This window comes from Capricornis sumatraensis, chromosome 8 (assembly GCF_032405125.1).
Source record: "Capricornis sumatraensis isolate serow.1 chromosome 8, serow.2, whole genome shotgun sequence".
Classification (NCBI taxonomy): domain Eukaryota; kingdom Metazoa; phylum Chordata; class Mammalia; order Artiodactyla; family Bovidae; genus Capricornis; species Capricornis sumatraensis.
Window position 1 is genome coordinate 96,633,498 of NC_091076.1, and position 24,530 is coordinate 96,658,027.

Consider the following 24,530-nt stretch of genomic DNA (forward strand, 5'->3'; position numbering starts at 1 on the left):
TATACAATGGAAGTGACAAATAGATTCAAGGGATTAGATTTAGTAGACAGAGTGCCTGAAGAACTATGGATGGAGGATTGTAACATTATACAGGAAGCAATGATCCAAACCATCCCAAAGAAAAAGAAATGCAAGAAGGCAAAGTGGTTGTCTGAAGAGGCTTTACAAATAGCTGAGAAAAAAGGGAAAAATAAGCCCAAATTAATGCAGACTTTCAGAGAAGAGCAAGGAGAGATAAGAAGACCTTCCTAAGTGAACAATGCAAATAAATAGAGGAAAACAATATAATCAGAAAGACTAGAGATCTCTTCAAGAAAATTGAAGATATTAAGGGAACATTTCATGCAAGGATGGGGACAATAAACAACAGAAACAGTAAGGATCTAACAGAAGCAGAAGAAGTTAAGAAGAGGTGGCAAGAATACACAGAAGAACTATACAAGAAAGGTCTTAATAACCTGGATAACCATGATGGTATGGTCACTTACCTAGAGCCAGACAACCTGCAGTGTGAAGTCAAATGGGCCTTAGGAAGCATTACTACAAACAAAGCTAGTGAAGATAATGGAATTCCAGCTAAGCTATTTAAAATCCTAAAAGATGCACCAGCCCCAAGCATCCAGTATCATGCATCGAACCATAAATAAATTTATATTTAAAGAAAAAGAACTTAAAAAAAAAAGATGGTGCTGTTAAGGTGCTTCACTCAATATGTCAGCAAATTTGGAAAACTCAGTAGTGGCCACAGGTCTGGAAAAGGTCAGTTTTCATCCCAATCTCAAAGAAGACCAATTCCAGAAAATGTTCAGACTCATACAATTGTGCTCATTTCACATGCTTGGAAAGTTATGCTTAAAATCCTTCAAGTTAGGCTTTAGCAGTATGTGAATTGAGCACTACTAATGTACAAGCTGGGTTTTGAAGAGGCAGAGGAACCAGAGAGCAAATTTCCAACATCTGTTAGATCATGGAGAAAATAAGGGAGTTCCAAAAAAACATCCAATTCTGCTTCATTAACTATGCTAAAACCTTTGACTGTGTGGATCACAATGAACTGTGGGAAATTCCTAAAGAGATGGGAATACCAGACCACCTTACCTGTCTCTTGAGAAACCTGTATGCAGGTAAAGAAGCAACAGTTAGAACCGAACATAGAACAATGAACTGGTTCAAATTCGGAAAGGAGTACATCAAAGCCGTATATTGTCACTCTGCTTGTTTAACTTATATGCAGAGTACATCATGCGAAATGCTGGACTGGTTGAATCACAAGCTAGAATCAAGATTGCCGGGAGAACTATCAACAACCTCAGATATGCAGATGATACCACACTAATGGCAGAAAGTGAAGAGGAACGAAAGAGCCTCTTGATGAGGGTGAAAGGAAAGAGTGAAAAAGTTGGCTTAGAACTCAACATTTGAAAAACTAAGATCATGGCATCCAGTCCCATCACTTCATGGCAAATAGAAGGGAAAAAGTAGAAACAGTGACAGATTTTATTTTCTTGGGCTCCAAAATCACTGCAGATGGTGACTGCAACCATGAAATTAAAAGATGCTTACTCCTTGGAAGAAAAGCTATGACAACCTCAGTTCAGTTCAGTTCAGTTGCTTAGTCTTGTCCAACTCTGTGTCCCCATGGACTGCAGCACACCAAGCCTCCCTGTCCATCACCAACTCCTGGAGTTTACTCAAGCTCATGTCCATTGAGTTGGTGATGCTATCCAACCATCTCATCATCTGTTATCCCCTTCTCCTCCTGCCTTCAATCTTTCTAGCATCGGGGTCTTTTCAAATGAATCAATTCTTCGTATCAGGTGACCAAAGTATTGGAGTTTCAGCTTCAGCATCAGTCCTTCCAGTGAATATTCAGGACTGATTTCCTTTAGGATGGACTGGTTGGATCTCCATGCAGTCCAAGGGACTCTCAAGAGTCTTTTCCAACACCACAGTTCAAAAGCATCAATTCTTTGGCACTCAGATTTCTTTATAATTCAATTCTCATGTCCATACATGACCACTGGAAAAACCATAGCCTTGACTAGACAGACCTTTGTCAGCAAAGTAATGTCTCTGCTTTGTAGTATGCTTTCTAGGTTGGTCACAGCTTTTCTTCCAAGGAGCAAATGTCTTTTAATTTCATGGCTGCAGTCACCATCTGCAGTAATTTTGGAGCCCCCAAAATAAAGTCTGTCACTGTTTCCATTGTTTCCCCATCTATTTGCCGTGAAGTGATGAGACCAGATGCCATGATTTTAGTTTTCTGACTGTTGAGTTTTAAGTGAGCTTCTTCACTTCCTCTTTCACTTTCATCAAGAGGCTCTTTAGTTCTTCTTTGCTTTCTGCCATAAGGGTGCATATTGATATTTCTCCAAGAAATCTTGATTCCAGCTTGTGCTTCATCCAGCCCAGCATTTTTCATGATGTACTCTGCATATAAGTTACATAAGCAGGGTGACAATATACAGCCTTGACGTACTCCTTTCTCTATTTGGAACCAGTCCGTTTCTCCATGTCTGGTTCTAACTGTCACTTCTTGACCTGCATATAGATTTCTCAGAAGGCAGGTAAAGTGGCTTGGTATTCCCATATCTTGAAGTATTTTTCACAGTTTGCTGTGATCCACACAGTCCAAGGCTTTGGCATAGTCAATAAAGCAGATGTAGATGTTTTTCTGGAACTCTCTTGCTTTTTTAATGATCCAATGGATGTTGGCAAAGCCTTCCTCAGTGATCAATGCAAAGAAATAGAGGAATTACAAACCTAGACAGCATATTAAAAAGCAGAGAGACCACTTTGCTGACAAAGCTCTGTATAGTCAAAGCTATGGTTTTTCCAATCATGTATGGATGTGAAAGTTAGACTTTAAAGAAGGCTGAGTGCTGAAGAAGTGATGCTTTCGAATTGTGGTGCTGGAGAAGACACCTGAGAGTACTTTGGACTGCAAGGAGCTCAAACCAGTCAATCCTAAGGAAATCAATCCTGAATATTCATTGGAAGGACTGATGATGAAGCTGAAGCTCCAATACTTTGGCCACCTGATATGAAGAGCCACCTCATTTGAAAAGACCCTGATGCTGGGAAAGACTGAAGGCAAGAGGAGAGGCAGGAGGCAGAGGATGTGATGGTTAGAAAGCTTTACCAATTTAATGGACATGAATTTGAGCAAACTTAGAGAGATAGTGGAGGACAGACGAGGCTGTCATACTGCTGTCCGTGGGGTCAAAAGAAGGTGGAACTGACTTAGCAACTCAAAACAAATGCTTTAGGCTGAATACCTTCTCTAACGCTAGGTATATTTATCTAAGTAAGGAAAATACTAGTACCAATTTTCCAAAGGTTTTTTGGGATTAAATGAGATGGCATATATAAAGGACTGAGCATTATGTCTACCAAGCTGAGATTTGTAAGTTCTGATAAGTGGCAGTAGTAATGAAGATAATAACAATAGCAGTAGTAGTAGCAGCAGCAGCAGCAGCTGGTAGAGTAGTAATCATTAGTCAGTACCTACTAGTGATATTTGAGTGTTTTTAAAAACATCAAACATTGTATTTTTTTAAATATAGAACTAGAATGTCCCATGAAAGCTCTGGCCTCCATTAGGAAAAATATGGCCAGTCCTGATGACCTAGGTTCCATGATAAAAAATAAAGGGGTTCCATTATGCCAAGATGTGATTCAAAGTGCACTGAAGAATGTGACTATCATGGGTAAGTATGTAATATGTTTCTAGGATCTTTTATCTTAGCTGACGTGCATCTGTTTGAATTTTTCAAGAGTTGTTAAAGGGTTGATCTGCTTCATGGATTATCCAAGGCTTTTATACCTACCACCCAGTTGCTGCTGCTGCTGCTAAGTTGCTTCAGTCATGTCCGACTCTGTGCGACCCCAGAGACGGCAGCCTACCAGGCTCTTCTGTCCCTGGGATTCTCCAGGCAAGAACACCGGAGTGTGTTGCCATTTCCTTCTCCAATGCATGAGAGTGAAAAGTGAAAGTGAAGTTGCTCAGTCATGTCCGACTTCGCGATCCCATGGACTGCAGCCCACCAGGCTCCTCCATCCAGTTAGTTTCTAGTTATTTTCAACAGATCATACCAAGGAAGGATCTATAGAGGATGAGAGTGTGTGTGTGTGCCTGAATGATATGTATTAATCTGTCTTTCTGATTGAATATATATTCAATATGATTGAATATAGGTATGTATTTAACTATATTTCAAGGTCAAATCCATAAATTATTTTTCAGTATAGAGGTTGTACTATATACTGTAGTTGCCTACCTCTTATCTCTGGTCATTTATCTTTCCCATGTTCCCTGACATGTATGTTTCTTTCAGATGATGGGATGGTGAATTTAGAAGAGTTTATGGGCAATTTGGTCAATTCAGGATTTTCATCTCCACCTGAAAGTGAGTAAGAATTTTCGTTTGAATTGAGGTAGATAATGTGTGTATCGTGGATCTCTTGGGAAAACCCCAAATAGGCTGTTTCCTCAGCTGCTTTAAAACTGGCAGAATATTCCAGTGTCATTGTTCACACACGTCAAATGTGTAGCACAACTGAAAAACACCATGAGTTTTATTTATTTTTTTTTTTATTTTTTTTTCCTTTTTTTTATTAAATTTTAAAATCTTTAATTCTTACATGTGTTCCCAAACATGAAACCCCCTCCCACCTCCCTCCCCATAACATCTCTGTGGGTGATCCCCATGCACCAGCCCCAAGCATGCTGTATCCTGCGTCAGACATAGACTGGCGATTCAATTCTTACATGATAGTATACATTATAGAATGCCATTCTCCCAAATCATCCCGCCCTCTCCCTCTCCCTCTGAGTCCAAAAGTCCGTTATACACATCTGTGTCTTTTTTCCTGTCTTGCATACAGGGTCGTCATTGCCATCTTTCTAAATTCCATATATATGTGTTAGTATACTGTATTGGTGTTTTTCTTTCTGGCTTACTTCACTCTGTATAATCGGCTCCAGTTTCATCCATCTCATCAGAACTGATTCAAATGAATTCTTTTTAACGGCTGAGTAATACTCCATTGTGTACATGTACCAAAGCTTTCTTATCCATTCATCTGCTGATGGACATCTAGGTTGTTTCCATGTCCTGGCTATTATAAACAGTGCTGCGATGAACATTGGGGTACATGTGTCTCTTTCAATTCTGGTTTCCTCGGTGTGTATGCCCAGGAGTGGGATTGCTGGGTCATAAGGTAGATCTATTTGCAATTTTTTAAGGAATCTCCACACTGTTCTCCATAGTGGCTGTACTAGTTTGCATTCCCACCAACAGTGTAGGAGGGTTCCCTTTTCTCCACACCCTCTCCAGCATTTATTGCTTGCAGATTTTTGGATCGCAGCCATTCTGACTGGTGTGAAGTGGTACCTCATTGTGGTTTTGATTTGCATTTCTCTGATAATGAGTGATGTTGAGCATCTTTTCATGTGTTTGTTAGCCATCCGTATGTCTTCTTTGGAGAAATGTCTATTTAGTTCTTTGGCCCATTTTTTGATTGGGTCGTTTATTTTTCTGGAATTGAGCTGCATAAGTTGCTTGTATATTTTTGAGATTAGTTGTTTGTCAGTTGCTTCATTTGCTATTATTTTCTCCCATTCAGAAGGCTGTCTTTTCACCTTGCGTATATTTTCCTTTGTTGTGCAGAAGCTTTTAATTTTAATTAGATCCCATTTGTTTATTTTTGCTTTTATTTCCAGAATTCTGGGAGGTGGATCATAGAGGATCCTGCTGTGATTTATGTCGGAGAGTGTTTTGCCTATATTCTCCTCTAGGAGTTTTATAGTTTCTGGTCTTACATTTAGATCTTTAATCCATTTTGAGTTTATTTTTGTGTGCGGTGTTAGAAAGTGATCTAGTTTCATTCTTTTACAAGTGGTTGACCAGTTTTCCCAGCACCACTTGTTAAAGAGATTGTCTTTACTCCATTGTATATTCTTGCCTCCTTTGTCAAAGATAAGGTGTCCATATGTGTGTGGATTTATCTCTGGGCTTTCTATTTTGTTCCATTGATCTATATGTCTGTCTTTGTGCCAGTACCATACTGTTTTGATGACTGTGGCTTTGTAGTAGAGCCTGAAGTCAGGTAAGTTGATTCCTCCAGTTCCATTCTTCTCTCTCAAGATTGCTTTGGCTATTCGAGGTTTTTTGTATTTCCATACAAATCTTGAAATTATTTGTTCTAGTTCTGTGAAAAATATGGCTGGTAGCTTGATAGGGATTGCGTTGAATTTGTAAATTGCTTTGGGTAGTATACTCATTTTCACTATATTGATTCTTCCAACCCATGAACATGGTATATTTCTCCATCTATTAGTGTCCTCTTTGATTTCTTTCATCAGTGTTTTATAGTTTTCCATATATAGGTCTTTAGTTTCTTTGGGTAGATATATTCCTAAGTATTTTATTCTTTTTGTTGCAATGGTGAATGGAATTGTTTCCTTAATTTCTTTTTCTACTTTCTCATTATTAGTGTATAGGAATGCAAGGGATTTCTGTGTGTTGATTTTATATCCTGCAACTTTACTATATTCATTGATGAGCTCTAGTAATTTTCTGGTGGAGTCTTTAGGGTTTTCCATGTAGAGGATCATGTCATCTGCAAACAGTGAGAGTTTTACTTCTTCTTTTCCAATTTGGATTCCTTTTATTTCTTTTTCTGCTCTGATTGCTGTGGCCAAAACTTCCAGGACTATGTTGAATAGTAGCGGTGAAAGTGGACACCCTTGTCTTGTTCCTGACTTTAGGGGAAATGCTTTCAATTTTTCACCATTAAGGATAATGTTTGCTGTGGGTTTGTCATATATAGCTTTTATTATGTTGAGGTATGTTCCTTCTATTCCTGCTTTCTGGAGAGTTTTTATCATAAATGGATGTTGAATTTTGTCAAAGGCCTTCTCTGCATCTATTGAGATAATCATATGGTTTTTATTTTTCAATTTGTTAATGTGGTGAATTACATTGATTGATTTGCGGATATTGAAGAATCCTTGCATCCCTGGGATAAAGCCCACTTGGTCATGGTGTATGATCTTTTTAATATGTTGTTGGATTCTGATTGCTAGAATTTTGTTGAGGATTTTTGCATCTATGTTCATCAGTGATATTGGCCTGTAGTTTTCTTTTTTTGTGACATCTTTGTCAGGTTTTGGTATTAGGGTGATGGTGGCCTCATAGAATGAGTTTGGAAGTTTACCTTCCTCTGCAATTTTCTGGAAGAGTTTGAGTAGGATAGGTGTTAGCTCTTCTCGAAATTTTTGGTAGAATTCAGCTGTGAAGCCATCTGGACCTGGGCTTTTGTTTGCTGGAAGATTTTTGATTACAGTTTCAATTTCCGTGCTGGTGATGGGTTTGTTAAGATTTTCTATTTCTTCCTGGTTCAGTTTTGGAAAATTGTACTTTTCTAAGAATTTGTCCATTTCTTCCACATTGTCCATTTTATTGGCATACAACTGCTGATAGTAGTCTCTTATGATCTTTTGTATTTCTGTGTTGTCTGTTGTGATCTCTCCATTTTCATTTCTAATTTTATTGATTTGATTTTTCTCTCTTTGCTTCTTGATGAGTCTGGCTAGTGGTTTGTCAATTTTATTTATCCTTTCAAAGAACCAGCTTTTGGCCTTGTTGATTTTTGCTATGGTCTCTTTTGTTTCTTTAGCATTTATTTCTGCCCTAATTTTTAAGATTTCTTTCCTTCTACTAACTCTGGGGTTCTCCAATTCTTCCTTTTCTAGTTGCTTTAGTTGTAGAGTTAGGTTATTTATTTGACTTTTTTCTTGTTTCTTGAGGTATGCCTGTATTGCTATGAACTTTCCTCTTAGCACTGCTTTTATAGTGTCCCACAGGTTTTGGGTTGTTGTGTTTTCATTTTCATTAGTTTCTATGCATATTTTGATTTCTTTTTTGATTTCTTCTGTGATTTGTTGGTTATTCAGAAGTGTGTTGTTCAACCTCCATATGTTGGAATTTTTAGTAGTTTTTCTCCTGTAATTGAGATCTAATCTTAATGCATTATGGTCAGAAAAGATGCTTGGAATGATTTCGATTTTTTTGAATTTATCAAGTTTAGATTTATGGCCCAGGATGTGATCTATCCTGGAGAAGGTTCCATGAGCACTTGAAAAAAAGGTGAAATTCATTGTTTTGGGGTGAAATGTCCTATAGATATCAATTAGGTCTAATTGATCTAATGTATCATTTAAAGTTTGCGTTTCTTTGTTAATTTTCTGTTTAGTTGATCTGTCCATAGGTGTGAGTGGGGTATTAAAGTCTCCCACTATTATTGTGTTATTGTTGATTTCCCCTTTCATACTTGTTAGCATTTGTCTTACATATTGCGGTGCTCCTATATTGGGTGCATATATATTTATAATTGTTATATCTTCTTCTTGGATTGATCCTTTGATCATTATGTAGTGGCCTTCTTTGTCTCTTTTCACAGCCTTTGTTTTAAAGTCTATTTTATCAGATATGAGTATTGCCACTCCTGCTTTCTTTTGGTCTCTATTTGCGTGGTATATCTTATTCCAGCCCTTCACTTTCAGTCTATATGTGTCCCTTGTTTTGAGGTGGGTCTCTTGTAAGCAGCATATAGAGGGGTCTTGTTTTTGTATCCATTCGGCCAGTCTTTGCCTTTTGGTTGGGGCGTTCAACCCATTTACGTTTAAGGTAATTATTGATAAGTATGATCCCGTTACCATTTACTTTATTGTTTTGGGTTCGGGTTTTTACACCCTTTTCGGTTTCCTGTCTAGAGAATATCCTTTAGAATTTGTTGGAGAGCTGGTTTGGTGGTGCTGAATTCTCTCAGCTTTTGCTTGTCTGTAAAGCTTTTGATTTCTCCTTCGTATTTGAATGAGATCCTTGCTGGGTACAGTAATCTGGGCTGTAGGTTATTGTCTTTCATCACTTTAAGTATGTCTTGCCATTCCCTCCTGGCCTGAAGAGTTTCTATTGAAAGATCAGCTGTTATCCTTATGGGAATCCCCTTGTGTGTTATTTGTTGTTTTTCCCTTGCTGCTTTTAATATTTGTTCTTTGTGTTTGACCTTTGTTAATTTAATTAATATGTGTCTTGGGGTGTTTCGCCTTGGGTTTATCCTATTTGGAACTCTCTGTGTTTCTTGGACTTGGGTGATTATTTCCTTCCCCATTCTAGGGAAGTTTTCAACTATTATCTCCTCAAGGATTTTCTCATGATCTTTCTTTCTGTCTTCTTCTTCTGGGACTCCTATAATTCGAATGTTGGAGCGTTTCATATTGTCCTGGAGATCTCTGAGATTGTCCTCGTTTCTTTTAATTCGTATTTCTTGTTTCCTCTCTGATTCATTTATTTCTACCATTCTATCTTCTATTTCACTAATCCTATCTTCTGCCTCCGTTATTCTACTATTTGTTGCCTCCAGAGTGTTTCTGATCTCATTTATTGCGTTATTCATTATATTTTGACTCTTTTTTATTTCTTCTAGGTCCTTGTTAAACCTTTCTTGCATCTTCTCAATCTTTGTCTCTAGGCTATTTATCTGTGATTCCATTTTGATTTCAAGATTTTGGATCATTTTCACTATCAATATTCGGAATTCCTTCTCAGGTAGATTCCCTACTTCTTCCTCTTTTGTTTGGTTTGGTGGGCAACTCTCCTGTTCCTTTACCTGCTGAGTATTCCTCTGTCTCTTGTGCCCCGCGAGAAGGGACAGGTCAAGCGGGGCTGTGACACTGTGAGCACACGACAGCGCTATTTGTTTGCGGCAACCCCCCTCCCCACAGCGCGACTGAACTAGTGAGCCTGAAAAACCAGCAAACGGAAGAAGTTAAACAGAGGGAACCACCTTGGAAGTGATCCCACATGGCCCAAAACATCAGAGAAGAGCCAGATATATTTTTACTATTTTAAAAATCATTCCTTTTTTTTTTTCTTTTTTTTTCTAACCTTTTTTTTAAATTGTTAAGTCTTCTATTTCTCCTCTAATTTTTATTACTATAACCTATTATTACTATTTTTTAAAAAAAAGACTTTTTTTTTTTTTTTTTAAGGCAAACACCATATATAGCCTTTGGATGGTTGTTGGTGGGGTTTTTTTTTGTTTGTTTGTTTTGTTTTTTTGTTTGCTTGTTTTTTTTAATAATTCTTGGTTTTTTTTCTTTCTTTCTTTCCTGCTTTTTCCTTCTGCTTCTTTTCTTTAATATTGTATTTTTGAAAATCCAACCTCTACTCTAGACTTTTAACCTTTGCTCTTAGGTTTTTGTTGTCAATTATGTTCATTTAAAAACCCAAACTTCACTACCCAAGTTTACCTGAGAGCGAGATTACTGGCTTGACCACTCTCTTCTCCTATGGACTCTCCTTTTTCTCCACCAGGTGGCCTCTGTCTCTTTTCTCCCCCATCTCTTCTCTATCCAACTCTGTGAATCTCTGTGTGTTCCAGACAGTGGAGAACACCTAAGGAACTGGTTACTGGCAGGATTTGTCTCTCTCCTTCTCATTCCTCTCTCTTATCCTCCTGGTCACCTCTGTCTACTTCCTCCCTCTCCTCTTCCCTGTATAACTCCGTAAATACCTGAGCGGGCCAGACTATAGAGCGCACATAAGGAAGTGACTACTGCCTAGCTTGCTCTCTCCTCTTTTGATCTCACCGCATCTCATTCCAGTTACCTCTAACTACCCCCTCCATCTTCTCTTCTCCTTGTAACTCAGTGAACCTCTCTGAGTGTCCCTCAATGTGGAGAAACTTTTCATCTTTAACCTAGATGTTTTATCATCGGTGCTGTATAGATGGAGAAGTCTAGAGGCTACTGTAAAAACTGAAGACCAGAAGCAGGAGGCTTAAATACAAAGCCTGAAAACATTAGAGAACTCTTGAATTCAGGGAACATTAAGCAATAGGAGCTCATCAAATGCCTTCATACTTACACTGAAACCAAGCTCCACCCAAGGTCCAACAAGTTCCAAAACAAGACATATCACTCAAATTCTCCAGCAACACAGGAACACTCCCCTGAGCTTGAATATACAGGCAGCTCAAAATTATTCCAAAACCTTTGACGTCTCATAACCCATCACTGGTCACTCCACTGCACTCCAGAGAGAAGAAACCCAGCTCCACCCACCAGAACTCCAACACAAGCCTCCCTAACCAGGAAACCTTGACAAGCCACCGATAGAACCCCACCCACAGTGAGGAAGTTCCATAATAAAGAGAACTCCACAAATTACCAGAATATAAAAAGACCACCCCAAACGCAGCAATATAACCAAGATGAAGAGACAGAGGAACACCATGAGTTTTAGAAAGAACTAGTTACCTCTGCTGCCTGAGGGCTTCTCTGATGGCTCAGTGGTAAAGAAGCTGTCTGCAATGCAAGAGTTGCTGGAGACACAGGTTCCATCCCTGGGTTGGGAAGATAGCAACCCATTTCAGTACTCTTGCCTGAAAAATCTCATGGACAGAGGAGCCTAGTGGGCTATAGTCCAAAACAGTCACAAAGAGTCAGACACAACTGAGAGTCTGAGCACAGCACAGTTACCTCTGCTGTCTAGTCTGAGCACTAGAGTCTTGACTGCAGTTGTCTTTCACTAAGGGCCTTTATTTTTTAAATAGAAATTTATTTATTTTAATTGGAGGCTAATTACTTTACAATATTGTATTGGTTTTGCCATACATCAACATGAATCTGCCACGGGTGTACACGTGTTCCCCATCCTGAACTCCCCTCCCTCCTGCCTCCCCGTACCATCCCTCTGGGTCATCCCAGTGCACCAGCCCCAAGCATCCTGTATCATGCATCGAACCTGGACTGGCAATTTGTTTCTTATATGATATTATACATGTTTCAATGCCATTCTCCCAAATCATCCCACCCTCTCCCTCTCCCACAGAGTCCAAAAGACTGTTTGATACATCTGTGTCTCTTTTGCTGTCTCACATACAGGGTTATTGTTACCATCTTTCTAAATTCCATATATATATGTGTTAGTATACTGTATTGGTGTTTTTCTTTCTGGCTTCCTTCACTCTGTATAATAGGCTCCAATTTCATCTACCTCATTAGAACTGATTCAAATGTATTCTTTTTAATGGCTGAGTAATACTCCATTGTGTATATGTACCACAGCTTTCTTATCCATTCATCTGCTGATGGACATCTAGCTTGCTTTCATGTCCTGGCTATTATAAACAGTGCTGCGATGAACATTGGGGTACACGTGCCTCTTTCAATTCTGGTTTCTTTGGTGTGTATGACCAGCAGTGGGATTGCTGGGTCATAAGGCAGTTCTATTTCCAGTTTCTTAAGGACTCTCCACACTGTTCTCCATAGTGGCTGTACTAGTTTGCATTCCCACCAACAGTGTAAGTGGGTTCCCTTTTCTCCACACCCTCTCCAGCATTTATTGCTTGTAGACTTTTGGATCGCAGCCATTCTGACTGGTGTGAAATGGTATCTCATTGTGGTTTTGATTTGCATTTCTCTGATAATGAGTGATGTTGAGTGTCTTTTCATGTGTTTATTAGCCATCTGACTAAGGGCCTTTTGAAAACAGGAATTATGTAAGTTAAATATTATTGAACTAGCCCTTGGAATGAGACTGTTTGTAAATTATTCTTTTACTAAAATGTAATAGCGTGAGACATATTAACATATGATAAATAATGGGTTTCTGATACTAATTTATAACTCTTTACTAAGAAACTGATGGAAACCCTTACTGTTACTATTTGGAGAATTTTTGTTCAAGTTTGTATTTCTCTTCTTTTATTATTCAAAGTTTGTTTGCTTTGGATATCTCTTTGAATGGCTTCCCCTTTTTCTGATCTCTCCTTATACATGAACTCAAAGTTTAATTTTAGTACTATGTTTGTCAATTATTATGTTAAAAATCCTTTTCTTCTTTTGGTTTGCACAGTATATTTGCAATCTCAAGTCTCTGTGTTTTCTGATGAGCTGCCCTTTTTTTGTCACTATGGTATTAGACAGGAAAGAATGTTTTATATTTTGTATATTTAGGTGAGAAGAATAATTCTGACTTCAAGCCAAAACTGTATCCACTTTCACATCATTTCATATTGTACATCTTAACATAGTCCGTATGGTTGCAGAAGCTCAGGGTATACTTCTTTGATCATTTCCACATACTTTTGGATAGGTATACATGTATAGTCTTGATATTTATGGAGTGATATTTTGCAGAAATGCCTTCTTTGGGGAAACTTTCTAATAAAATAGCTTATCTGTTTTTGAGAACTGGCATTAAAAAACTCAATAATATTTCAAATAATAATGTAATACCTTTTTATGATGATGAATGGTAACTAGACTTATCATGGTGATCATTTTATATGTGAATGGCAACCCACTCCAGTACCTTGCCTGGAGCATTCCATGGATGGAGGAGCCTGGTGGGCTGCAGTCCATGGGGTTGCTAAGACTTGGACACAACTGAAGCGACTTCACTTTCACTTTCACTTTTCACTTTCATGCAATGGAGAAGGAAATGGCAACACACTCCAGTGTTCTTGCCTGGAGAATCCCAGGGACGGTGGAGCCTGGTGGGCTACTGTCTGTGGGGTCACACAGAGTTGGACACGACTGAAGCGACTTAGCAGCAGCATACCAGAAACTAACATAGTATTACAATTATACTTCCAAAACAACTATTTTTCTTTTTCATAGAAAAAGAGATCAGATTTGTGGTTACCAGAGATGAGAAGAGGAGATATTGGAAGAAAGGGGTCATAGGTTGGAGAAGGAGATGGCAACCCACTCCAGTAGTCTTGCCTGGAGAAACCCCATGGACAGAGGAGCCTGGTGGGCTATAGTCCATTGGGTTTCAAAGGGTTGCACTCAACTGAAGCAACTTAGCAATGGGTCATAAGGTACAAACTTCCAGTTAAAAGATAAATAAGTACTACAATATAATTACTAGTGCTATACATTATATATGAATGGTAAGAGTGTAAATCCTGAGTTCTTATCCCAAGGAAAAAAATTTTATTTTTTTCATTAAATTTTTATGAGATGATGGATGTTCATTAAACTTATTATGATGATCATTTCATGATGTATATAAGTCAAATCATTATGTTGTGTACCTTAAGCTTATACAGTGCTGTATGTCAATTATATCCCAGTAAAACTGGAAGGAAAAAAAAAAACATATCAGAAGTGCCACTGGATCTTCTGAAGAGATTGTTTATATGCTGTCTAGTGACAAATGTGAAAAATGTCTCTTGAAATTTGGTATCAGAAGAAACTTTCTCTCTCCCAAAGACCAGTATGCTTCTTTGTATAAATGATAACCTGAGTTCCCTTTTGCACCTTAACTACTAGAAAGTTCAGATTTAAATTTAATTTTTAGTAATTGTAACTATATTGGCTTTGTTGTTTACTATCTTCCTCTCATGTATTTTAAATTTTTATTTCTATCTTAAATACATTTACTTTTCATTTAATAATTCCTCAAATTATTTTAGGAAGTGATTGGATATAAATTTGTAAAATAGCATATCAAAAGCTGCTGTGAATCCTGGCCCATGGGATATTAATTAGTATATCATAAAAGAGAGATCAGTGGCTAAACTTGCAACACACTGAAGTATAAAACAAACTTTAACAAAATTCTCTGCTGTTGGACTATTAGAGGATTTTACAGTTGACACGGTGGTAAAGAATCTGCCTGCCAAGCAGAAGATGCAGATTTGATCCCTGGGTCAGAAAGCTCTCTTGGAGAAGGAAAAGACAACCCAATCTAGTATTCTTGCCTGGGAAATCCCATGGACAGAGGAGCCTGGTGGGTTACAGTCCACGGGGTCGCAAAGGGTCAGACAAAACTGAGCAACTGAATGACAGCATGCATGCACACACGAAGCCGCATCACCATTCTCAATCTTACTGTCTTTACTAACATACTCATTTGTCAAGGATTACCTCAAGTTGGTACAGAATCATTTGTATCACACATACTATTTTTTCCTGTGTTCTTCAGAAGACAGTTTGGAAATGCTGCTTTGAAGAATAAAATGGAACAATTGTTTGTTGCTGATATGATAAAATAGAATCTACTTATGCATTAATACATAACTCTTGTGCCCTGTGTCTAAATTCTCTTATTAGTCCTGGTGATTTGGTAGATTCTTTAAGATTTTCTGTGTAAACAGTTATGTAATCTGCAAGTAGATACAGTTTTACTTTTTTCTCCCCATTTTCCATGCCTTTTATTTATTTTTCTTGTTCTTCTTTATTTTACTGTCTAACTCCTTCAATATAATGTTGAACAGAAGTGTTGAGAGTGGGCATCTTACTTTATTCTGATCCTAGGAGTAAAACATTCAGACTTTCACCATTAAATATGTTAGCTGTAGGTTTTTTTTTTTAAGGCTCTGTTTGAAGAAATTCCCTTACTCTTTCCAGTTTACTGACAGTTTTTTTTTTAATCACAAATGATTGATAATTTTGTGAAATTCATTTTCTGTCTTCTAAGATGACAGTTTTGTTTTTGTCCTTTATTCTGTTAACATGGTGAATTAAAATGACTGATTGTTAAATGTTTGTAAATTGTATTTAAAAAATACAAGTTTTATTTTGAGAGTAAAAAGAGCAGAATTTTCAAACTTAAATAGAAAAACATTTTATGTATGCTGCATTCTTGTTTTTCAAAGAAATCCTTTAGCTTGCAAACAGAACCAAAATATAGTCCATTATGTTGAAATTGTGGAAAAGCCCAACCATTAGCAATTTGTCTACTTTTTTTTAAGAAGCAGAATTCTCTTGTGTGAACTTTTCTATTTATTTATTTATTTATTTATGCCTGTGTTGGGTCTTTGTTGCTGTGTGGAGAGTGGGGGCTGCCCTCTGGTGTGGTGTGTGGGCTTCTTATTGCAGTGGTTTCTTTTGTTGTGGAGCATGGCTCTAAGGCACACAGGCTTCAGTAGTTATAGCACGTGGGCTCAGTAGTTGCAGCTCCCAGGCTCTAGAGCACAGGCTCAATAGTTGTGATGCATGGGCTTAGTTGCTCCGAGGTGTATGAGATCTTCCTGACCCAGGGATCTAACCCATGTCTCCTGCATTGGCAGGTGGATTCCTTACCACTGAGGCACCAGGAAAGTCCCTGTCTACTATTTTTGTATCATTACAAAATGTGAAAGAAAGCAGAGCCTGGCATGCTGCCATCATGGGGTTGCAGAGTCGGTCACAACTTAGTGACTGAACAGTATGTTTCATACTCATGCATTATGAGAACATTAACTTCTAGAATCTCTCTGAATATGCTAGAAGTCTTTACTAGTTTATTTATCTTTCCTTTTCTGTGTAATCTGTTTCTACAGTTAAGAATTGAGAGACTGAACTAATCAGGCTTGATAGCCAGTATAAATTTGTTTTATTTCTGTATATGGAAATACATTTCATTTCAGTTCAGTTGCTCAGTCGTGTCCGACTCTTTGTGACCCCATGAACTGCAGCACTCCAGGCCTCCCTCTCCATCACCAACTCAAGGAGTCCACCCAAACCCAAGTCCATTGAGTCAGTGATGCCATCCAACCATCTCATCCTCTGTCGTCCCCTTCTCCTCCTGCCCTCAATCGTTCCCAGCATCAGGGTCTATTCAAATGAGTTAGCACTTAGCATCAGGTGGCCAAAGTATTGGAATTTCAGCTTCAACATCAGTCCTTCCAATGAATACTCAGGGCTGATCTCCTTTAGATGGACTGGTTGGGCCTCCTTGCAGTCCAAGGGACTCTCAAGAGTCTTCTCCAACACCAAATTCAAAAGCATCAATTCTTTGGCACTCAGCTTTCTTTATAGTCCAACTCTCACATCCATACATGACTACTGGAAAAACCATAGCCTTGACTAGATGGACCTTTGGTAACAAAGTAATGTCTCTGCTTTTGAATATGCTGTCTAGGTTGGTCATAACTTTTCTTCTAAGGAGTAAGCATCTTCTAATTTCATGGCTGCAATCACCATCTGCAGTGATTTTGGAGCCCAGAAAAATAGTCAGCCACTGTTTCCCCATCTATTTGCCATGAAGTGATGGGACCGGATGCCATGATCTTAGTTTTCTGAAAGCTGAGCTTTAAGCCAACTTTTTCACTCTCCTCTTTCACTTTCATCAAGAGGCTCTTTAGTTCCTCTTCACTTTCTGCCATAAGGGTGGTGTCATCTGCATATCTGAGGTTATTGATATTTCTCCTGACAATCTTGATTCCAGCTTGTGTTTCTTCCAGTCCAGCGTTTCTCATGATGTACTCTGAATATAAGTTAAATAAGCAGGGTGACAATATACAGCCTTGACGTACTCCTTTTCCTATTTGGAACCACTCTGTTGTTCCATGTCCAGTTCTAACTGTTGCTTCCTGACCTGCATACAGATTTCTCAAGAGGCAGGTTAGGTGGTCTGGTATTCTCATCTCTTTCAGAATTCTCCACAGTTTATTGTGATCCACACAGTCAAAGGCTTTGGCATAGTCAATAAAGCAGAAATAATGTTCTTCTGGAACTCTCTTGCTTTTTTGATGATCTAGCAGACGTTGGCAGTTTGATATCTGATTCCTCTGCCTTTTCTAAAACCAGCTTGAACACCTAGAAGTTCACGGTTTACATATTGCTGAAGCCTGGCTTGGAGAATTTTGAGCATTACTTCACTAACATGTGAGATAAGTGCAATTGTGCAGTAGTTTGAACATTCTTTGGCATTACTTTTCTTTGGAATTGGAATGAAAACTGACCTTTTCCAGTCCTGTGGCCACTACTGAGTTTTCCAAATTTTTGCTTTAGCATAGTAGGTATTAATAGTTGTCTCAGGTGCTAAAGAATTGATAGATTTACCATATTAAGAATTTTTCTTACATTTTGCTTTGCTATTTCTAGAAGATAAATTTTAGGAGCAAATTATGTATTGCTCCTATTAATAATAATAAATAAATAAATAATTATTTATTAGGTAAATTTTAGGAGCAAATTATTTTATGGTCTATATTTCTGTACTTGGATATTTAGTGTTGCTTAGGTATATCTAGTTCTTTTTCCTATGGCCTAAATTATGTTATTTTCTTACAGCTACATCTGATGGAAAAATAAATAAGAATAGGTTGTTGAACTGTGTGAAAGCTACAAAAGGTGAGTGAGACACAAATTGAAAATTCAGATTGAGACTGTTGTGTGTCACTCTTGTCTTTTCCTTGTCATTAAATATTGCTTGCTGCTATTCATATATATTATATATATTTCCATAATTACTTTTAATACATATATGTGTGTTTTGTGCCAGTCTCAGCCTATCAATAACCAGTGCTGTGGTTGGATTGGCCCTTGTGATTATTGTTACAATGGCAAGATACCCTTGAATATTAATCATCAGGAAACTTTGGAAAAACAAAGGCTTATTACTTACATGACCTGGAAATTACACTCAGTACATCTGGAGTCACACAGTGAGGTTGCAAGGAGAGAGAGAGAGTGCGTGCATGAGCCTGGAGTTCTACTTTTATTAAGGTTGAGGGTGGGAGCCTAGGGTTTTGTGTTCTCACTCTTTACTGGTGAATTTGGAACATAAGAGTGGAAGTTTAAAGATTGGGAAGAGAATAAGTGGTTCAGTGATTGGAATCTAAATCAACCAAGATCTCTAAAACAAAGGCACTTCAGTGCTGTGAGGTGTGTGACAGTCAATGTATTCATTCGAGATAACCATCTTTGAAGTGAGTGCACTTGAATTACAAAAAGAAAAAAAAACACTGTACATATTGATGAAATAATCTCCTGTTTTATTTTAAAGAGATGTTCTAACAATTTAGGTTTACCTCAATTTTGGCTGTGGATATATTAAAATTTAAGGCTATTATATATTGAGATATGCTTCCCTGGTAGCTTAGTTGGTAAAGAATCTACCTGCAATGCAGGAGACCCTGGTTCAATTCCTGGGTTGGGCAGATCCTATGTAAGGAATAGGTTACCCACTTCAATAGTCTTGGGCTTCCCTGGTGGCTCAGATGGTAAAAGAATCCACCTGCAATGCAGGAGACCTGGGTTCGATCCCTGTGTTGGGAAGATTCCCTGGAAGAGAGCATGGCAATCCACTCCATTATTCTTGCCTGGAGAATCCCAATGGACAGAGGAGACTGGAGGGCTACAGTCCATGGGGTCACAAAAAGTCAGACATGACTGAGTGACTAAGCACAGCATGTATTGAAATACAGTGACCAAACTGAACATAATTACTTCTGTTAATGTTTATATTAAAAACTCTTATGTTTATTTTTTTCTGCTAAAATTAACCTGAGTGTTTTCTCAATCTGCTTTCAATATGTTGTGTTATATAGATTAATAGATTAGTTTTAGTTCATTAATGACTTTCTTTAAACATTTAAATTTCCTTGACCTCTGTTTTATGATGAAATTAATAACCATAGTACATAGGCATTAATATTTATTATATTCTGAGTTTTATATCAATTTCCTCACGTGTTTCTCTTTTTAAGGATTGCACGTTGATGTTCAGGGTCTTGATGCTATTCTTGGAAACATGGCAGTCAAACTCACAGCTAATGAACCTATTGACCTAACTCCATATATACCAGTTGATGGTAAGTGCCTTAGACATCATTGTGCCCTAGTAAGAATTTGGGGTTAAGGGCTGATATTTTTGATAGTACTTACTTGGCTTAAATAAGAATGATTTTTTCCTCTTAATATATTAAAATTTCCCAAAGGAAGGCAATGCCAAAGAATGTTCAAACTACTGCACAATTGAACTCATCTCTCATGCTAAAAAGTAATGCTCAAAATTCTCAAAGCCAAGCTTCAACAGTATGTGAACTGTGAACTTCCAGATGTTGAAGCTAAATTTAGAAAAGGAAGAAGAACCAGAAATCAAATTGCCAATATCTGTTGGATCATAGAAAAAGCAAGAGAGTTCCAGAAAAACATTATTTCTGCTTTATTGACTATGCCAAAGCCTTTGACTGTGTGGATCACAATAAACTGTGGAAAATTCTGAAAGAGATGGGAATACCAGACCACCTGACTTGCCTCTTGAGAAATCTGTATGCAGGTCAGGAAGCAACAGTTAGAACTGGACATGGAACAACAGAGTGGTTCCAAATAGGAAAAGGAGTACGTCAAGGCTGTATATTGTCACCCTGCTTATTTAACTTATATTCAGAGTACATCATGAGAAACGCTGGGCTGGAAGAAACAAGCTGGAATCAAGATTGCCAGGAGAAATATCAATAACCTCAGATATGCAGATGACACCACCCTTATGGCAGAAAGTGAAGAGGAACTAAAAAGCCTCTTGATGAAAGTGAAAGAGGAGTGAAAAAGTTGGCTTAAAGCTCAGCATTCAGAAAATGAAGATCATGGCATCTGGTCCCATCACTTCATGGCAAATAGATGGGGAAACAGTGGAAACAGTGTCAGACTTTATTTTTTTGGGCTCCAAAATCACTGCAGATGGTGATTGCAGCCATGAAATTAAAAGATGCTTGCTCCTGGGAAGAAAAGCTATGACCAACCTAGACAGCATACTAAAAAGCAGAGGCGTTACTTTGCCAACAAAGGTCCATCTAGTCAAAGCTATGGTTTTTCCAGTAGTCATGTATGGATGTGAGATTTGGACTATAAAGAAAATGGAGTGCTGAAGAATTGATGCTTTTGAACTGTGGTGTTGGAGAAGACTCTTGAGAGTCTCTAGGAAACCCAAGGAGTCCTGAATATTTATTCACGAAATCAGTCCTGGCTATTTATTGGAAGGATTCATGCTGAAGCTGAAACTCCAATACCTGATGCGAAGAACTGATTGATTTGAAAGGTCCTGATGCTGGGAAAGATTGAAGATGGGAGCAGAAGGGGATGACAGAGGATGAGATGGTTGGATGGTATCACTGACTCAATGGACGTGAGTTTGAGTGAACTCCAGGAGTTGGTAATGGACAGGGAGGCCTGGCGTGCTGCAGTCCGTGGGGTTGCAAGGAGTCAGACGTGACTGACTGACCAAAATGACTGACTGACTGACATATTAAAATTGGTACCTTTTTTTCTTTCTTTTTTTTTTTTTTTACCATTTATTCATTCAATAAATATTACTGAGCATCACATATTGGATGTTCTGCTAAGTGCCAGAGATACAATAGTAAGTAAAAACAACCATAGTCCTTGACCTACGCAGCTTAATATCTACTATATCATAATTCTTCATGTACTAGTAGACACTGAATTAGAGTATAGAATTCAGACAATACTGAAAGCTACAGTAATCAAAGCAGTGTGGTACTGGCACAAAAACAAACATGTGAATCAATGGAACAAAATAGAGAGCCCAGAATCCCATACACCTACAGTCAAATAATCTTTGACAAAGGACACAAGAATATATAATGGAAGAAAGACAGTCTCTTCAGTAAAATATGTTTGGAAAGTTGGACAACTGCTTGTAAACCAATGAAGTCAGCACACACCCTCTCACTATACATAATAATTAACTCAAAATGGCTGAAAGACTTAAATATAAGACATGACACCATAAAATACCAGAAGAGAACATAGGCAAACATTCTCTGACATGAATGTACCCATGTTTTCCAAGATCAGCCTCCCAAGGCAATAGAAATAAAAATGAAAATAAACAAATGGGATCTAATCAAACTTACAAGCTCTTGCACAGCAAATGAAACAATAAACAAAAAGACAACCTACAGAATGGGAGAAAATATTTGCAAATGATGTGATTGACAATGGCTTAATTTCCAAAATATAACAATAGCTCATACAACTCAATAGCAAAGAAATAGGCTACCCAATAAAAACTGGGCAGAAGACCTAAAGAGACGTTTCTTAAAAGAAGACATGCAGATGGTCAACAGGCATGTGAAAAGATGCTCAACATTGCTAATTATTAGAGAATTGTGAATCAAAACCTCAATGAGGTACCACCGCACACCAGTCAGAATGGCTATCATTCAGTTCAGTTCAGTCGCTCAGTCGTGTCCGACTCTTTGTGACCCCATGAATCGCAGCATGCCAGGCCTCCTTGTCCATCACCAACTCCCGGAGTTCACTCAGATTCACATTCATTGAGTCAGTGATGCCATCCAGCCATCTCATCTGTTGTCCCCTTCTCCTCCTGCCCCCAATCCCTCCCAGCATCAGAGTCTTTTCCAATGAGTCAACTCTTCGCGTGAGGTGGCCAAAGTACTGGAGTTTCAGCTTCAACATCATTCCTTGCAAAGAAATCCCAGGGCTGATCTCCTTCAGAATGGACTGGTTGGATCTCCTTGCAGTCCAAGGGACTCTCAAGAGTCTTCTCCAACACCACAGTTCAAAAGCATCAATTCTTCTGCACTCAGCCTTCTTCACAGTCCAACTCTCACATCCATACATGACCACTGGAAAAACCATAGCCTTGACTAGACGGACCTTTGTTGGCAAAGTAATGTCTCTGGTTTTGAATATGCTATCTAGGTTGGTCTTAACTTTTCTTCCAAAATAAGCGTCTTTTAATTTCATGGCTGCAATCACCATCTGCAGTGATTTTGGAGCCCCCCAAAATAAAGTCTGACACTGTTTCCACTGTTTCCCCATCTATTTGCCATGAAGTGATGGGACCAGATGCCATGATCTTCATTTTCTGAATGTTGAGCTTTAAGCCAACTTTTTCACTCTCCTCTTTCACTTTCATCAAGAGGCTTTTTAGTTCCTCTTCACTTTCTGCCATAAGGGTGGTGTCATCTGCATATCTGAGGTTATTGATATTTCTCCTGGCAATCTTGATTCCAGCTTGTTTCTTCCAGCCCAGCGTTTCTCATGATGTACTCTGAATATAAGTTAAATAAGCAGGGTGACAATATACAGCCTTGACTTACTCCCTTTCCTATTTGGAACCATTAAAAGTCTACAAATAACAAATGCTGGAGAGGTTGTGGAGAAAAGGGAACCCTCCTAACTGTTGGTAGGAATGTAAGTTTGTGTCACCACTGCAGAAAATAGTATGCAGGTTCCTCAGCAAACTAAAAATAAAATTACCATATGATCTATCAATCCCACTCCTGGGCATATTTCCAGACAAAGCTTTAATTCAAAAAGATATGGGCATCCCTGTGTTTGTAGCAGCACTATTCACAATAGCCAAGATATGACTGTATAGCTTGGGGAATATATTCAATATCCTGTAATAAGCCATAATGGAAAAGAATATGAAAAATATATACATGCACATATATATATATTATTACTGACTGCTTTACAGCAGTAATAACAAAACATTGAGATTCAACTATACATCAATAAAAAATGCATTTAAACAAAGAGGAAGGGGTTCCATGGTGGCTTAGTGGTAAAGAATTTGCCTGCCAATAGGTGAGACACAGATTCTATCCCTTGTCTGAGAAGATCCCACATGCCATGTGGCAACTAAGCCCATGTAGCACAATTTATGAACCTGTGCTCTAGAGCTGGGAAGCTGCAACTACTGAAGTTCTGTGCCCTAGAGCTGGCACACCACAGTGAAGTGTAGCTCCTGCTTACCACAACTAAAGAAATCCCACGACAATGAAGACCCAGCACAGAAAAATAATTAATTTAAAGGAAAGAGGAAGATGCTACTAACAAGCTAAGAACTGAATTCTTTCCACTAAATTATAATTAAATGCTCTTTCCACATTATGATTATATGGGCTTTTAAAATCTATTACCCCCATACTCCTTAAAAAACGTATAAATGCCTAGAGTTAGATACTGAAATACTAGAACTTTTAGCAGTAAAACTTCATTGTACTTTGTTGTTTCCAAAGTTATTATCTGGACTCCTTGCCAGTAATTAGCATATCTTCTCTTATATAATGGGAAAGGTGAATTCTAGTTCAACACAGCAAATGGTGAAGAAAAGTTTTGGTAAAATTAGAGTTGAACTCATAATAAAGCAAGTGCTTGCTAATAAAACTTATTTTATATCAGCAATCTATATCATCCTAATTTACTACAAAGTTATTCTCATAATTTCTTGTTTTGTTGCCTTGATTATCATTCAGAGATTATACTAGAATTAACAACAAAGTCTTTATCTGAAGTGCCAATGGCCTATTTGTTAGGTCAGGTACCTGTTTATCCTGCAGTTGGTTGTAATGCTGCAAAGACAGTTTTGTTTTTTTTTAATTATATCAAATCATGGCATCATTCACAATAATACCATAAGTCTCCATTTCTTTTGCTTTGAAGAAGGAGAGGTTGTTGTCAATGACATTAAAAAAGTTCCTGGAAATATAGAAGTAGAACTCAAAGGAAAGAAACATGATTTGGTGAACAATGTGCCAATTAATGGTAAGAATTTCTGTAACTATTCTGCTTCCTATCTAGGTAAAAAACAAAAACTGTCCAAAAAACGTTTAGAAGGCAATATTGTTTTATATTAAGAAGAAATACCAACTCTGTCATCTCATTTTTAGTTTGGGAATCAGTAGACTCTAGTTATAAATCCCATGACCATGGATGAAAAATACTGGTTCTTATTTTTTAGTCC

The 24,530-nt window shown here is 38.0% G+C and overlaps 1 protein-coding gene across 1 annotated transcript in view; it reads left to right on the forward strand.

Annotated features, from left to right (window-relative positions):
* Window positions 1–24,530, forward strand: part of EFCAB13 (EF-hand calcium binding domain 13) — a 145,243-nt gene that overhangs the window by 118,669 nt on the left and 2,044 nt on the right. The window contains exons 20-24 of the mRNA XM_068977491.1: window positions 3,567–3,710; window positions 4,338–4,409; window positions 18,080–18,139; window positions 19,498–19,602; window positions 24,230–24,331. Of these exons, the coding sequence (XP_068833592.1) occupies window positions 3,567–3,710; window positions 4,338–4,409; window positions 18,080–18,139; window positions 19,498–19,602; window positions 24,230–24,331 (483 nt within the window). The remainder of the gene's footprint in view (window positions 1–3,566; window positions 3,711–4,337; window positions 4,410–18,079; window positions 18,140–19,497; window positions 19,603–24,229; window positions 24,332–24,530) is intronic.